General features: G+C 41.6%; 1 protein-coding gene across 6 annotated transcripts in view; it reads right to left on the minus strand.

Annotated features, from left to right (window-relative positions):
• Positions 1–13,173, minus strand: part of LOC124605815 (deoxynucleoside triphosphate triphosphohydrolase SAMHD1) — a 355,281-nt gene that overhangs the window by 133,502 nt on the left and 208,606 nt on the right. For all 6 annotated transcript variants that reach the window (XM_047137726.1, XM_047137725.1, XM_047137728.1 and 3 more), the window contains one exon: positions 6,753–6,832. In XM_047137726.1, coding sequence (XP_046993682.1) covers positions 6,753–6,771 — 19 coding nt within the window. In that variant the 5' untranslated portion in view covers positions 6,772–6,832. The remainder of the gene's footprint in view (positions 1–6,752; positions 6,833–13,173) is intronic.

Here is a 13,173-nt window from a genome sequence, read left to right on the forward strand (position 1 = left end):
CCATCTGAATCTTTTGAACATTTCACTACAAGGTAAAGATCTGCTAATTACTCATTTCATAGATCAAATACGAGCTTTTAAAATGAAATTGACACTTTGGGTGAGTCAGCTGGAAACAGGAAATCTAGCTCATTTTCCTACATTATCATCCATGCAAGATGTTCACAAACACTGAACGTTATTCACATGCCCTTAAGGAAGAATTTGATCAACACTTTCAAGACCTGACAGCATTAGACAGTGATTTTGATCTGTTCTCCTCTCCATATTCAGCGAATATTGAAGAGATTTGTCCTGAGCTGCAACTAGAAATTATTGACCTGCAGTGTGACAGAGAATACAGAGACAAATTTCAGAACAAGAAAAACATTTTGGAATTCTACAGAGGCTTCCCTCAGGATAGATTTCCTCGTTTGCACAAACTGGCGGCTACAATAATATCAATGATCAGTTCCACGTATGTTTGTAAACAACTGTTCTCTGCAATGAAATGTAACAAGACGCGCCTGAGAAACGCATTGTCTGATCGAAATTTATACTGCACGCTGCGCTTACAATACACAAGAATAATTACTCCGAACATAGACGCAATTGTAAAGGGCAAAAAGTACAAGATAACTGAGAACCCCACACTTCAGTGACACCTTTTATTGTGTAACAGTTCACAAATTAATACGAATGTAGAAGCATACACTAAGCTAATAAAATTATGTGGCACGTGTACATTCTCCTTCATTTGTTTCATTTGTTGCAGTAATAATTCGTGAGTGATATCCCTGCAGGTGGCAGTGGATTTACATTGACTGGCGGCAGGTGTTGTGTGCCCCATGTGACTCTCCCCACTCTCTGCTCTGGTCCGGTAGTGGGGGTAGCATGCTCGCGCTGCTCCGTACTCGTGCCTTGCTGCTCACAGCTTGCTCCGCGAGCACGTATGTTGTGAAGCCCTGTTCTAGAACGTACTGTCTTTCACCGGGTCCAAAGTTTGTCCACTCCGTGCTGGGCAGAGACGTTCAACTCTCATGTAGAGGTCAATATCCCCACAGAGCTTTCTGCTAGGAGTACAGAGCACTGTGGCAAGTGTGTGTCGGCATACACAGATGCACTTTATCATCTGTATTGTGGTGGGCACCTGAGTGAGGCATGACTGGACTGTTTCTCAGAGAAGTGATGCGCAGATGTGCGTGACAGAGTGCTGGGGCAGGCAAGTGTCTGAAACACAAATGAGCCATTTCTCATGGTTCTGTATGGCTTTGTGATGTTGTACAAAGTGTGGGGTGTATGTGACATGGTTGTATTGCAACTCAGATGGTGCAATGGAAGGAGGCAGTCATGGTGGAAGCTCATCGAAGTCCTGCCTATCTCTGGGTGTATCCAAGGGTGGGGTAGATGTGAGTGATGAGTGTTGGTCATCATTCTCATTAATCAGTGTGTTGACAGCTGGTTGAGTGGAGGCGGATTTATCCTGGAGTACCCAAGTGGGTTTAAGTTGGGTGAGTGAGACGGTCATAGGTTTGCCATGCACTAGGGTGTTAAATTTCTTTGAACCACATTTAAGCACCCTGTTTGGGCCTGAATAAGAGGCTGCTGAACTGCTTGTACAAAATCATCCCACGTCATTACAAAGTTGCAGGAGACAAGATTCTTGCATATAAACACTTTTGGATTGAATGAGATGAGGGAGGCAGAATGTCAATGTTCCAGACATGCTGCTGAAAATGATGCGCTAGCATAGGTAAGTACATCTGACTTGTCATGTCCACAGGCTGTGTGAAGTGTGCACACAAGACCAGTAGCTCTCTGTTGAACAACTCTGCCTGCAATGCTTGTAGGTCATTGTTGTAAACTGACTGAATGCCGAGCAGGGCCCACAGGAGTGCCTTGGTCCAGGAACTGCTGCGACATATCAGGACCACTTACATGGTCCTGTGCCACCTCCCAACAAGGCCATTACTTTGTGGATTATATGTGATAGTACACATGTGAGTGACCCCCACAGAGGCAACACAGGGTGTTGAAGAGGTACAATTCTAGTTGACAGCCCTGAGCAGTAGGTACTAGTTTGGGTATGGCAAAGCACGCAATTCAAACCACAACGAGTGCATGATCAGCTGTGATGTCACAGATGATTACAGCTTCTACCCATCATGACATCCTGTCAGGCACTGATAGGTGGCAATAAAATCCTTCTGACTGTCAGGGGTCTGACGATGTTGATGTGGACATTCTGAAACGGAGTCTTAGGCATGGGGAAGCATCCAAGGTGAGGCTATGCTTGACAGCCTCTCTTACTACATTGGCATGCAAGCCGGCTTTGTGCCCAGTGATGACAGTCTTATTTGATACTGGCCCATATGAAGACCCAACATGGATGTGGTGCATGTCTATGAAGTGCTGTGCAATAAGGTCTAGATGTCTGTTGTCAGCATAGGCCGGTGTCCTGAGATGGTTTCTTGATGGCATCCACCAGCAGTTTGTGATCTGTGTACATGGTCACTTGGCAGACCTCTTCAAAGCATCTGACTGACACGTATACAGCAAGGAGTTCTCTAACAAAAGCTGACCACTTAGACTGTGAGGAAAATAGTTTCTTTGCAAAGAACCAAAGTGTTTGGGGCACTCCACCTACCACCTTCTGAAGCACTGCCCACTTCTGTCAGTCATGAGTGAGAGTTGTGCACCAGGATGAGCGTATTTCAAAATAACAGCTAATGCTAAACAGTTCTTCACCCAATTGAAAGCTTCTGTCAATTTCGCAGTCCACTTGACTTCCTTTTTCCCTGTGCTTATCTTTGTCAGCCAAAGAATTCATGAGAGAAGAATGCAATGTTGTTGCATGGAAAAGATGTCACCATTGGTAGTTAAGGATTCAAAGGAATCAACACAGGTCATTGAAAGTTTTTGGAAGTGGAAGTTTTTCACCACATCCAAGTGTTGAGTGTATGGCCTCAAATCATCATCTCCAGCTGCTGAGGTTCAGACTGTTTCATTAATTACAACACAGTCTTATTGTAGTGCAGCTAGAACTTCTTGTAGATGATGTGAATCCTCATCATGGATGCTGGAGGATATGAGTTTATCATTGAAATATGTGTAGTAATATGAAAATTGCTGGTGTAGTCTGTGAACAAAACATTGTCACATTTGTGTGGCATCCTTTAGTCCGTACAGCATGAAGAGATATTCTTACAGTTCAAATGGACTGAAGATGACTGTTTTCAGGATGTCACATGGGCGCATTGGTATTTGTAAATATGCCTGCTTACACTCGATAACACTGAATACCATTGTGGCAGCAAGAATGTGCATAAAGTTCTGGATGTTAGGAATAGGGAAACTATCATGAACTGTTCTAGAGCTGAGCACTCTATAGTCCCCATAAAGTCTGAAGGAATCCTGTTTCTTAGATATGAGCTAAATGTGGGAAGCTCACAGGCTGACATATGGTCGGACGATGCCCACTTCCTGAAGATCCTATACTGTGTTCTTAGTAGTCTGCAGGTTTTCAGATCTCAAATGTCAAGATTTGTGGTGAACAGGAAGACCATCAATGGTCACAATTCACTGCATAGTTCCTTCTCACACTGCATGCATATGAGCCCGAGTTCAGGAATTGGGCGGGTCTGTTTCACTGTTTACGAACATTGCACAGTGTGCTGTACGAACTTTGTGACTGTTGATGGCCACTATTGGCATGCACTGTGGTGAGGTGACTGCTGTGTGTGGAATGTGGCTGAGTGTAGGAGTCGTGGTTGGAGGTGGTGCACTGATGGGCAGTGAGAATGTCATCTAACAACTGGGCACACTTGCTGAGTGCATCAGAAGAGGAGTCGTTAGTGGTGAGGTGTTCAGGTGAAGCCGTCCCAGTAGCATGGTCAGAGTGGAAAGTCCCTTTATGTGATTCACAGCAGCATAAAGCATCAATGGCATTTGTACGATGTCAGGTGAGCACTGGAAAACTCTATAAAGTCCATGCCAATGATTGGTTTACAGACACCAGTTATGTAGAAAGTCAAGGTATGTTCATCAACACATGAACAGTGCATGTAGTAGTTCCGTAGACTGGTATCTGCATGTTGTTCAGTCAGTGAAGCAAGAGTGATGATGTCAATTTGAAGTTTCCAATGCTGCCATTTGGGAATGAGGTGATGTCAGAACCCATACTGTTGTGTAATGAGGTGAGGAATAAAGAGGCTTCCTTGTGTGCCCATCACGGAGGTGACGTGGAGTTCGCACTATGTGCAAATGAGGTAAGCAACTTTGCTCACTGGAGCATGATGAAGCACCTTTTTCTGTCCATTGATGTTTGGGAACTTGCAAGGAGCAAGACATCTGCTAGAATCGTATCGAAATTTACTGTGGAACCAGCATATCAACTGCTGTGGTCTGGCTGTAACAGTACCTGTTTTATTGGTTAGTAGTGCAGGTTAGGTGGCATGTGATGGCACACAGTCAGCTGCTGAGACAAAGGGACATCACCGTTGTGTTACATCAAGCTGGTTCACCTGGGAATGGGTGGCATGCGAGATGTCCTTGACGCATAATATGCAGGGTGGCATCCATCTGTCTGTCTAATAGATGTTAGTGGCCTATCACTGAGGGCACTTGATCTGCCAACACGAGTCTTTTCCTAGATGTTCAGATTCATATGCAATCATCACCCTGTGCAACACTGTTGGTAACTTGATGATCTACAGCAGCCATAAGATCATATCTGGCATGAGAGTATGATCAACAGTTGTGCGGAGGTGATGCCAAAGTTGTGAAGGCACGTTGTCATGGAGATACTGTTGATAGACAATCTCTTGTAGCTGTTATTTCAGGGTTCGAGAAAGTCTCCACAGGAGAACTGTCTTCGCTATGCTGCACTTGTTTGTAGGTGGCAGCAACAGGATAAGCTCACTGATTAGTTCTGCCTGTCCCAGCAGATGGCAGCATAGGTTAGTGTATTTAGAATCATCAACTAAAATTCCCTTTGCTTCAAAAATGCTGTTCACTGTCACAAACCACAAAGACAAGTGATTGGGATCAAATTGTCTTAGCTTGAGGTGCAGGGTGAACCTCAGAGGTGGTGATGACAGGTAATTGCAGCATTGCACAATAGAGGAGGCAATATTGCTACCAATTATTCATGATACACAACAGGTTGTGACACCGCAGTAAGCAGGTGCTTGTATGCCCTATGTGGTGTATGAGCTGTGGAAGTAGCATTACAATTATGTTGCAAATGTTGTTGGTTAAAACAACCATCTGCGGTAGCATTGCCCTCAAAGACCAAGAGTAGATTCATTGTTGGCTTCCACTGTAGGGCATAGTTAGGCTGGTTTTATCTGTAGGTAAAAGGTGTGAATTGTCAGTGCACTTGGTTTTCACTGTTGGAATTGCACAGTAATGACACTGCACATCCTGCACTGTAATCATTTTGGTACTGTAATCCAGGTACAACATGATGGGCAGCGCATTGAGTAATGGCCACATTTTCATGACGTAATGCACTGGACCAGAGTACACAAAGTAGCAAATTTATTGCATGTTTCATGACAGACACAGCATCACCACTAAAGGAAGTATTGTCCACGGTACAGTAGGAACTACTGCTAGTCACACACAGTGTGATAAATGTAGTGTAACTTCATTCAAGAGAGTGCAACTATACATCTGTCAGCACAAAAATTAGTATAAGAACATGCTGTCTTTCCTTTCACTCTGTCGGAAGATTGTCCACTCTGTGCTGATCAGAGATGTTCAAATCTCGCTTGGAGATTGATACTTCAAAAATTCTGATGTGAAGCACACTTTTCTATTATGTGTTTCTGGAGTTTCAGTATTCATGATATGTTTCTAGTACTTCTCCAGGAAACAATGCCATATCTGATTATGGATTTAAAATAACTGTGGTATGCAATTTTCTGTGTGTCCACATCAGAGGCACTGGATAATACTTGCACTGCAAATGCAAAGCCGCATAATTTACCCGATTCATGTCTATATTTAGTCACAGAAATCCGAACATTTCCTCTCCTATGTCCTTTTTACAATTTACTTTTCCTGAAATTCTGAATGTTGGGTTCTGAATTGTTTTTACAGAGTTAAAGTGTTTAGATGCAACCTTGTTTCTAACCTAGCAAGTGTATTAATGTTGCAGTCATTGATTTTTTCCCCGACTCTCGATTTTCAATTAGTACAGACACGTCATCTGCTAACAAAACTGATGGGGTATTGACACTGATGGGCAAATCATTAACAAGAACAGGAAAGGAACTGGACTGAGAACAGAGCTTTGAGAAACACCTTCTGTCACTGATCTGAGTTCTGAATGATAATTTGTTGCATTCGAGGATGCCATTCCTCTTTGCATTCTGTTACATAGGTATGATGTAAACCACTGTAGCACACTGCCCTCTGTCTCATACTTACCTAGTTTGTGAATTACCAAGGTGTGGTTGATGAGAGTTTCAAAGGTGGCATTAAGCAACAAATAACAAGTGTGGGGAGGAGGGTGATCAATAGAAGTGGAATGGGTAGCTTTGAGAGGAGATATAGTGAAGGCAACATAAAAATATCATTATGTTCATGTAGTGTACCTGAACAGAGATGCCAGTTAATGTGTAACATGCCTTGATAACAGGGGACAACCCAATATAAACGAGTCTCTCAATAGTTTGTATAAATGTGCACTTGTTTTTGCAAATTAATATTTATCCCAATATTACATTAGAGAAAAAGGCATACACCCTAAAATTTTGTTGTCTTACCATTTGGAATTTTTGGCATCGGTGAAGCCCCGTAGTCACTTGCGTCGTCCGTGAAGTACTCCTCACTCAGCTGTGCTATGCTAGATAGAACAATAAACAACAGCATTGACTATGTGTAAACTATACTCATACATGGAAAATACAATGTTTATTAAAACTGCAATGCCAAGAACACCACAAATAACTGTACTGAACTTCAGAGCATATATTAGTTACATGACAGTACACTAACCAATAGATTTACAAAACCGGAAATGATCTGTTACTGAGAATTCACTATTGTGTGAAGTTCTTGTGCCCTGGAATTAGAACCTCTAAAGGCCCTGTGGCATGGAACTGAAGGGGGACACTTTATGATTCTCAGGAATCTCCTTCCACAAGGTTTTTACATGACACAACCATCTATCAACAGTTTCCAAATGCCTATATCCCAGACGTGTGCTCTGGGCAACATGTCAGGCCAATGTGCAGGACAAGAAAATAGCCACATCTTGTGCTTGTCTACTGGGCTGCTCAACATTACAGGCTACCAGATTGGGGCCACTTTTATACTGCTCATTTCATATTCTGCAATCACAACAAGACAATTGAAACCCATATCATATGAAAACAACCCACTGTGTCACTCAGTATGTCAGCAAGGTGTTAACATATTCCTGGAGAATTGGGCTAATGCTGTGGATAAAGCTGCATGTTCTGTTACAAATGTGCAGCTGACATGGCAGTAATCCCATGCTGTGGTTGCAATGTGTGGGTAAGTACACACTCTTAACTGAATATGCTAGTAACACACATGCATCAATACAGTGAATTGTATGATGTAGTGTCACAATATGACAGGCTCACTTGCCACTGAACGTCAGCCCACTCCATTTGAACTCATGCCCATGTTGAAGCCATTCACTCTGACAACAATGAAAATACTGGAAGTAGGGCAGATGGACAGCTCCTCACAAAGTTAGCTTAGATAACACTGACCACACTGAGCTAAGGATGGAGTGGACACGCCACTTCTGCAATTTCAAACACTTCTTAACAGTACACTGTTTTACAAATTGAGGTTTCTCAAGCCAATCTCTCTGTATGTTGCAATTTTCACAAATGTTAATGTATTTAAACTATCTCATGTATACATTTGCTTGTCAAGTCATTAGGCATCTGTACAATGTTTATCAGTAAGGCCAAAGGCACTGGCAACTTCATTTGGCAGGAAGGAAAAGATAGTGAATGACAGCTCAGTAATGAGCTGTACAGGTAGTTACTTTGTCCAAGATTACTAGCAAAAATATAATATGCCATATGCTATCTCAGTTATTCCACTGGTAGTAACAGTAACTTATTTGCAAATGCAGCTGTTCTGTGACACCAACAATTCAGAATATGACCAAAGTGCATTGCTAACTATCAGGGTATCACATAGAAACTGCAGTTGACATCATGTTGAATTTGTGTTTATTATACACAAGAATTAACAGTCATCACTTATATTTTGTTCATGAAGAAGGAAACAGATTTTATCTTTCCATCAACACCAGGAATGTGAGGAGAAGATGACAGCCAATTGTCCTTCCCATACTGGTCCAGTCTAAGTTAGATCAAAAACCTCCAGATTGATGTTCGTGTCAATTTCTCAAAGAAGTTCAATGACTTTGCAGTACAAAAGCAACATTACACTGTTAAATAGTTCCTAACAGGGTGAAGTGGGGTAAGTGTAACCACATTTTGGCATAGTTCAACTTTGACACCAAATTGCCAACTTTTTATTGAAGATATGATTTTGAAATTTTTCATGCTTAAAGTTTAACTTATTGACTTTTAAACAATCTACATTTTGTTTTTGAAAAAAGAAATTATATGGTCAATTAATTGTTTTCAAAATTTTGTGTTGTGAGGTTACACTTGCCCCATGGTTCGGGGCAAGTGTAACCCCGCATTGTTGTACCCATACAGAGCATTGTAAAAGAGACTTGGGGTAAGTGACCTGATTACCCAATTTTTACTGAACTTGAGGATTTTTAAATTATTAAAATATCTTAACTTTTACTCAGGATATGAACTTTTTTGCACACACCTCTTTGTATATTATGAAATACACAGAAAATGTTAGCTAAACTAAAAAATAAGTGTTAGCCTAAACCATAAAACACTGAAACAGAATGCTTCATAGATGATTTATTTTTGTTTTAGGCCAGTAATTTATTAGTTTAAATTCTACAAAAGTAATATTTTTTCTTTAGTAGGCAATTTAACAAAAATAATAAAATATCTAGTATCAAGAGAAAAGAAAAATTCACTTTATAAGTTCACTTTCTATTATTTTTCATGGTAATTGAACTCAAGTTGTTGGCAATTTGTGTTTAACACTAAAGTGCCCTAATTCAACTTATTATATTAACACTTAGGCCCTAACTGTTATTTAGTCACTGAATCTTGTATGAATAAAATGTAACACTAAATGTCAGGTCTCCCCTGCGACTCAAAGTAGGCTCAGGCAGCACTGGAATGACGTCAGAGGATGGAACTTCCGTCTCATCTCTTCTATCAGGCCAGTAGAATGTGGTGCCATGCTTTGTCTTATTTTTGCATCTGAGGAAAATCACTTCTGGATCTCCTAAATCACTAATTTTGGTAACATGGCCAATAAAATGAACCTTCTTACATTTTGTTGCAAAAGCTACCAGAACATAGTTTCCAACTGTAATTTTATCTTTGGCTTAAAAAAAGTTTGCCTCCTTTTCTTCTTCACAGTTTATCATTTCTTTCCTGAGATCGTCCAGTGTTATTATGGTCCCATTTTCTTCATCACCACAATCAGGACTGCATACGACCGAGGCACACAGGGCCAATACCCGGCATCATGGTGTGGGGAGCGATCTCCTACACTGGCCGTACACCACTGGTGATCGTCGAGGGGACACTGAATAGTGCACGGTACATCCAAACCGTCATCGAACCCATCGTTCTACCATTCCTAGACCGGCAAGGGAACTTGCTGTTCCAACAGGACAATGCACGTCCGCATGTATCCCGTGCCACCCAACGTGCTCTAGAAGGTGTAAGTCAACTACCCTGGCCAGCAAGATCTCCGGATCTGTCCCCCACTGAGCATGTTTGGGACTGGATGAAGCGTCGTCTCACGCGGTCTGCACGTCCAGCACGAACGCTGGTCCAACTGAGGCGCCAGGTGGAAATGGCATGGCAAGCCGTTCCACAGGACTACATCCAGCATCTCTACGATCGTCTCCATGGGAGAATAGCAGCCTGCATTGCTGCGAAAGGTGGATATACACTGTGCTAGTGCCGACATTGTGCATGCTCTGTTGCCTGTGTCTATGTGCCTGTGGTTCTGTCAGTGTGATCATGTGATGTATCTGACCCCAGGAATGTGTCAATAAAGTTTCCCCTTCCTGGGACAGTGAATTCACGGTGTTCTTATTTCAATTTCCAGGAGTGTATATATGAATTTACTGCCTTCAGGTATTCTTACACGGATCCTCTATTAAGTATGTTACAAGAAGGTTTTATGTGAGTTTCCACTGTAGGGAAGCATGTACAGTATAACCCCGTTTTATGTTCCCGAAATTAACGTTTTCCCAATGTTTACAACATTTTTTACCTCTACTGTCAAATTTTCTTTGTCTATAATGTTAATTTGCACCTGATTTTGTGTCGCCACATTGATAACTTTCTCGTGATTTCTGCATTACGAAACAATGTTCATGGAGTAAAAATTACAGAAAATGATGCTGGCATGATACTGGCCATCAAGTAGTGCTCACAAACATTATGTGGTTAAGTTTCTTGACACCACGGCACACAGGATTTGAACTGGTAAAAGTTGGAACATTTGGTACCGTATCTCCCTCCGCTGCGAAGCTCTACTCGGCTTCACTGAAGGGAGTATGTATGTTCGTTCAAATAAAGACATCAGGTTCGTTTAAGCAGCTGGTAGACTGCTACTTTCAAGTGCTAAGAACACGCTATAGTGCGCATGCACAGCCACGATGATGTAGAAATCTGTGTCTGGTCTTTCCACTGCCTAAACACTTCTAGCCCCCCTTTCTGGTTAGATTCCTGCGCATAGTGGTGGATAGGCAGAGCAACTAACAATGAAGTGTAAACTTGAAATAGCCGAATGTGCAACATGCAATAGCTCCAACATGACTGAAAAACACGCCACAAACAAAATACACGTCACGTGAAGTGTACCCCCACTAACTCCAGATGGCTAGGATTTTAACTGCTCCATGTGAATAAATATACCAGACAGTTGTACACACCAAAAATAACATTGGTAATTATTGCACAAACGGCTCTGTCCATGACCATGGAACAAGAGCTAGACTCAACTTACATTTACCAAGAAAAAATAAACATAAAACTCAAAACAAAATTTTCTACCAAGGAATAAACCTTGGCAATAAATTACCGAAACAGACATAAAAAAATTGCAAAAATACACTTATTTAAAATGGCAGCTAAAAAGTACCTGTTAGGCAATACATTTTACATATTGAAGGATTACTTAGTTGAAACAGAGTAGGGGTTGGGTAAAAAAAAAAAAAAAAAAAAAAAAAAAAAAAAAAAAAAAAAAAAAAAAAAAAAAAAAAAGGTTATTTATTTGTATAACATTTCATGTAACACCTTCACAACATGTTCTTTTTCCCTTCTTTTTTCTTTTATAGAAAAACTTACCCCCAAACTATGCATAGCACAATACTAACACCCCTCCCTCTTTCTGAGCTCAATGTCTCACTTATTATAGAGGGATGCTGACTCAGTTTTTCAGGATAGCTAATTGGAAGTTGTCATACAGAAAATGACTAACATTTTGCGGCCCTGTCAGCAACTATATAAATATTATTAATAATTTTAATTTTAATAATCAATGGCCTCAGTTGCACCGTTTACCTAGAATTTACCTAGGTTTCAGTCGGGATAACCCAACCTTATTCAGAATAACAGTATCCACCGTTTGTCCATAGTGGACACCATCAAGCTAAAACTACAAATCCATAAATCGTCAGACTATAAAACTTATCTGGAACTGGCTCAGCCCCACTTCGCGACTGCGATGTGGCAGCCATAAGTGCTGTACTTGAACTCATGGCTGCCGCATAGCGGTCGCTAAGTGTGGCCGAGGCAATTCCAGATAAGTTTTATAGTCTGACGATAATTTATGGATTTGTAGTTTTAGCTTGACGATGTCCACTATGGACAAACGGTAGTTACTGTTATTCTGAATAAGGTTGGGTTATCCCGACTGAAACCTAGGTAAATGGTGAAACTGAGGAGGCTGTTGATTATTAAAATTAGTACAGAAAATGGCCCAGATATCACCTGTGTGTGTGTGTGTGTGTGTGTGTGTGTGTGTGTGTGTGTGTGTGTGTGTGTGTGTGTAGTCACTTTCGACTTTCACGGTGACCCATAATGATGGCATTCATTGGCTTGGCGTTTCAGTTTTGGCTCGTACGATGTGGCCCATGTCTCATCCAGTGTTACGATGTGGCATAAGAAAGCCTCTCCTTTGCACTCATAGTGCGTCTGAGCAGCATCATAAAGCATCCATTACTGCATTTCCGTCAAGTCATGTGGAACCCACCATGATGCAATTTTTTGCATGCGCAGGCGTTCCTTCAGGATATGAAGCAGTTCGCATGCGCTAATCCAGTTTCATGGGTGAGCTCATGAATTGTATGGCACGATCACAGTCCACTAACAAGGCAACAGCATGCACTACTACTTCAGAGATGCTAACCTACCTGACGCATGACAGCCACAGTTGTCTGATCTTCGTTGAAGGCTTTTACCCAACATGCCACTGTTCTGTATTTGCAATGCCGATTCCCTGCACACCTCTGTAAGACCTTGATGACACTGTCGTGCTGCATGACCTCTGGCACATTCATTCTTGATCCAACCCTGTTGTTCCTGTTTTGAAAACATAGTGACACCATTACGTTAGACCACTTGCTCACCAGTGACTGTGTTTCCCTTGATTATGTGCCGCCAGTGACGTGGGACAGGCTTGTCCTATCAGTGACAATAGTAGATTCCATTGTACACAGCAGTGTTGCCACTAATTAAGTTCCAATCCTCGTACACCAAACGGGCACACTCCAAGTAACCATAAGTGCGAAGAGGCACCTCGTATACGTGATTTCAGCTCTGTGCGCATGTTCATCAAACAGTCTGGCAGCTGCTTAAAGGAACCTATCATGACCAATCACAACAATTTCCACGCTGTATCTACTATGCATATGCAGTTTTGCTATTTTTGTGTTCGTCGTGACAATTTTATCAAACTATATATTTAGCACGTTTCGACGTTGGGCCACTTGTAGCGCTAGTTGACACAACTCACTCACTTTGCGTTGCTCAAATGTTTTTCGCGTAAAGTATGTATTTTTTAATGTGTAAC

Source organism: Schistocerca americana, chromosome 3, assembly GCF_021461395.2.
Source record: "Schistocerca americana isolate TAMUIC-IGC-003095 chromosome 3, iqSchAmer2.1, whole genome shotgun sequence".
In the NCBI taxonomy this organism is placed as follows: Eukaryota; Metazoa; Arthropoda; class Insecta; order Orthoptera; family Acrididae; genus Schistocerca; species Schistocerca americana.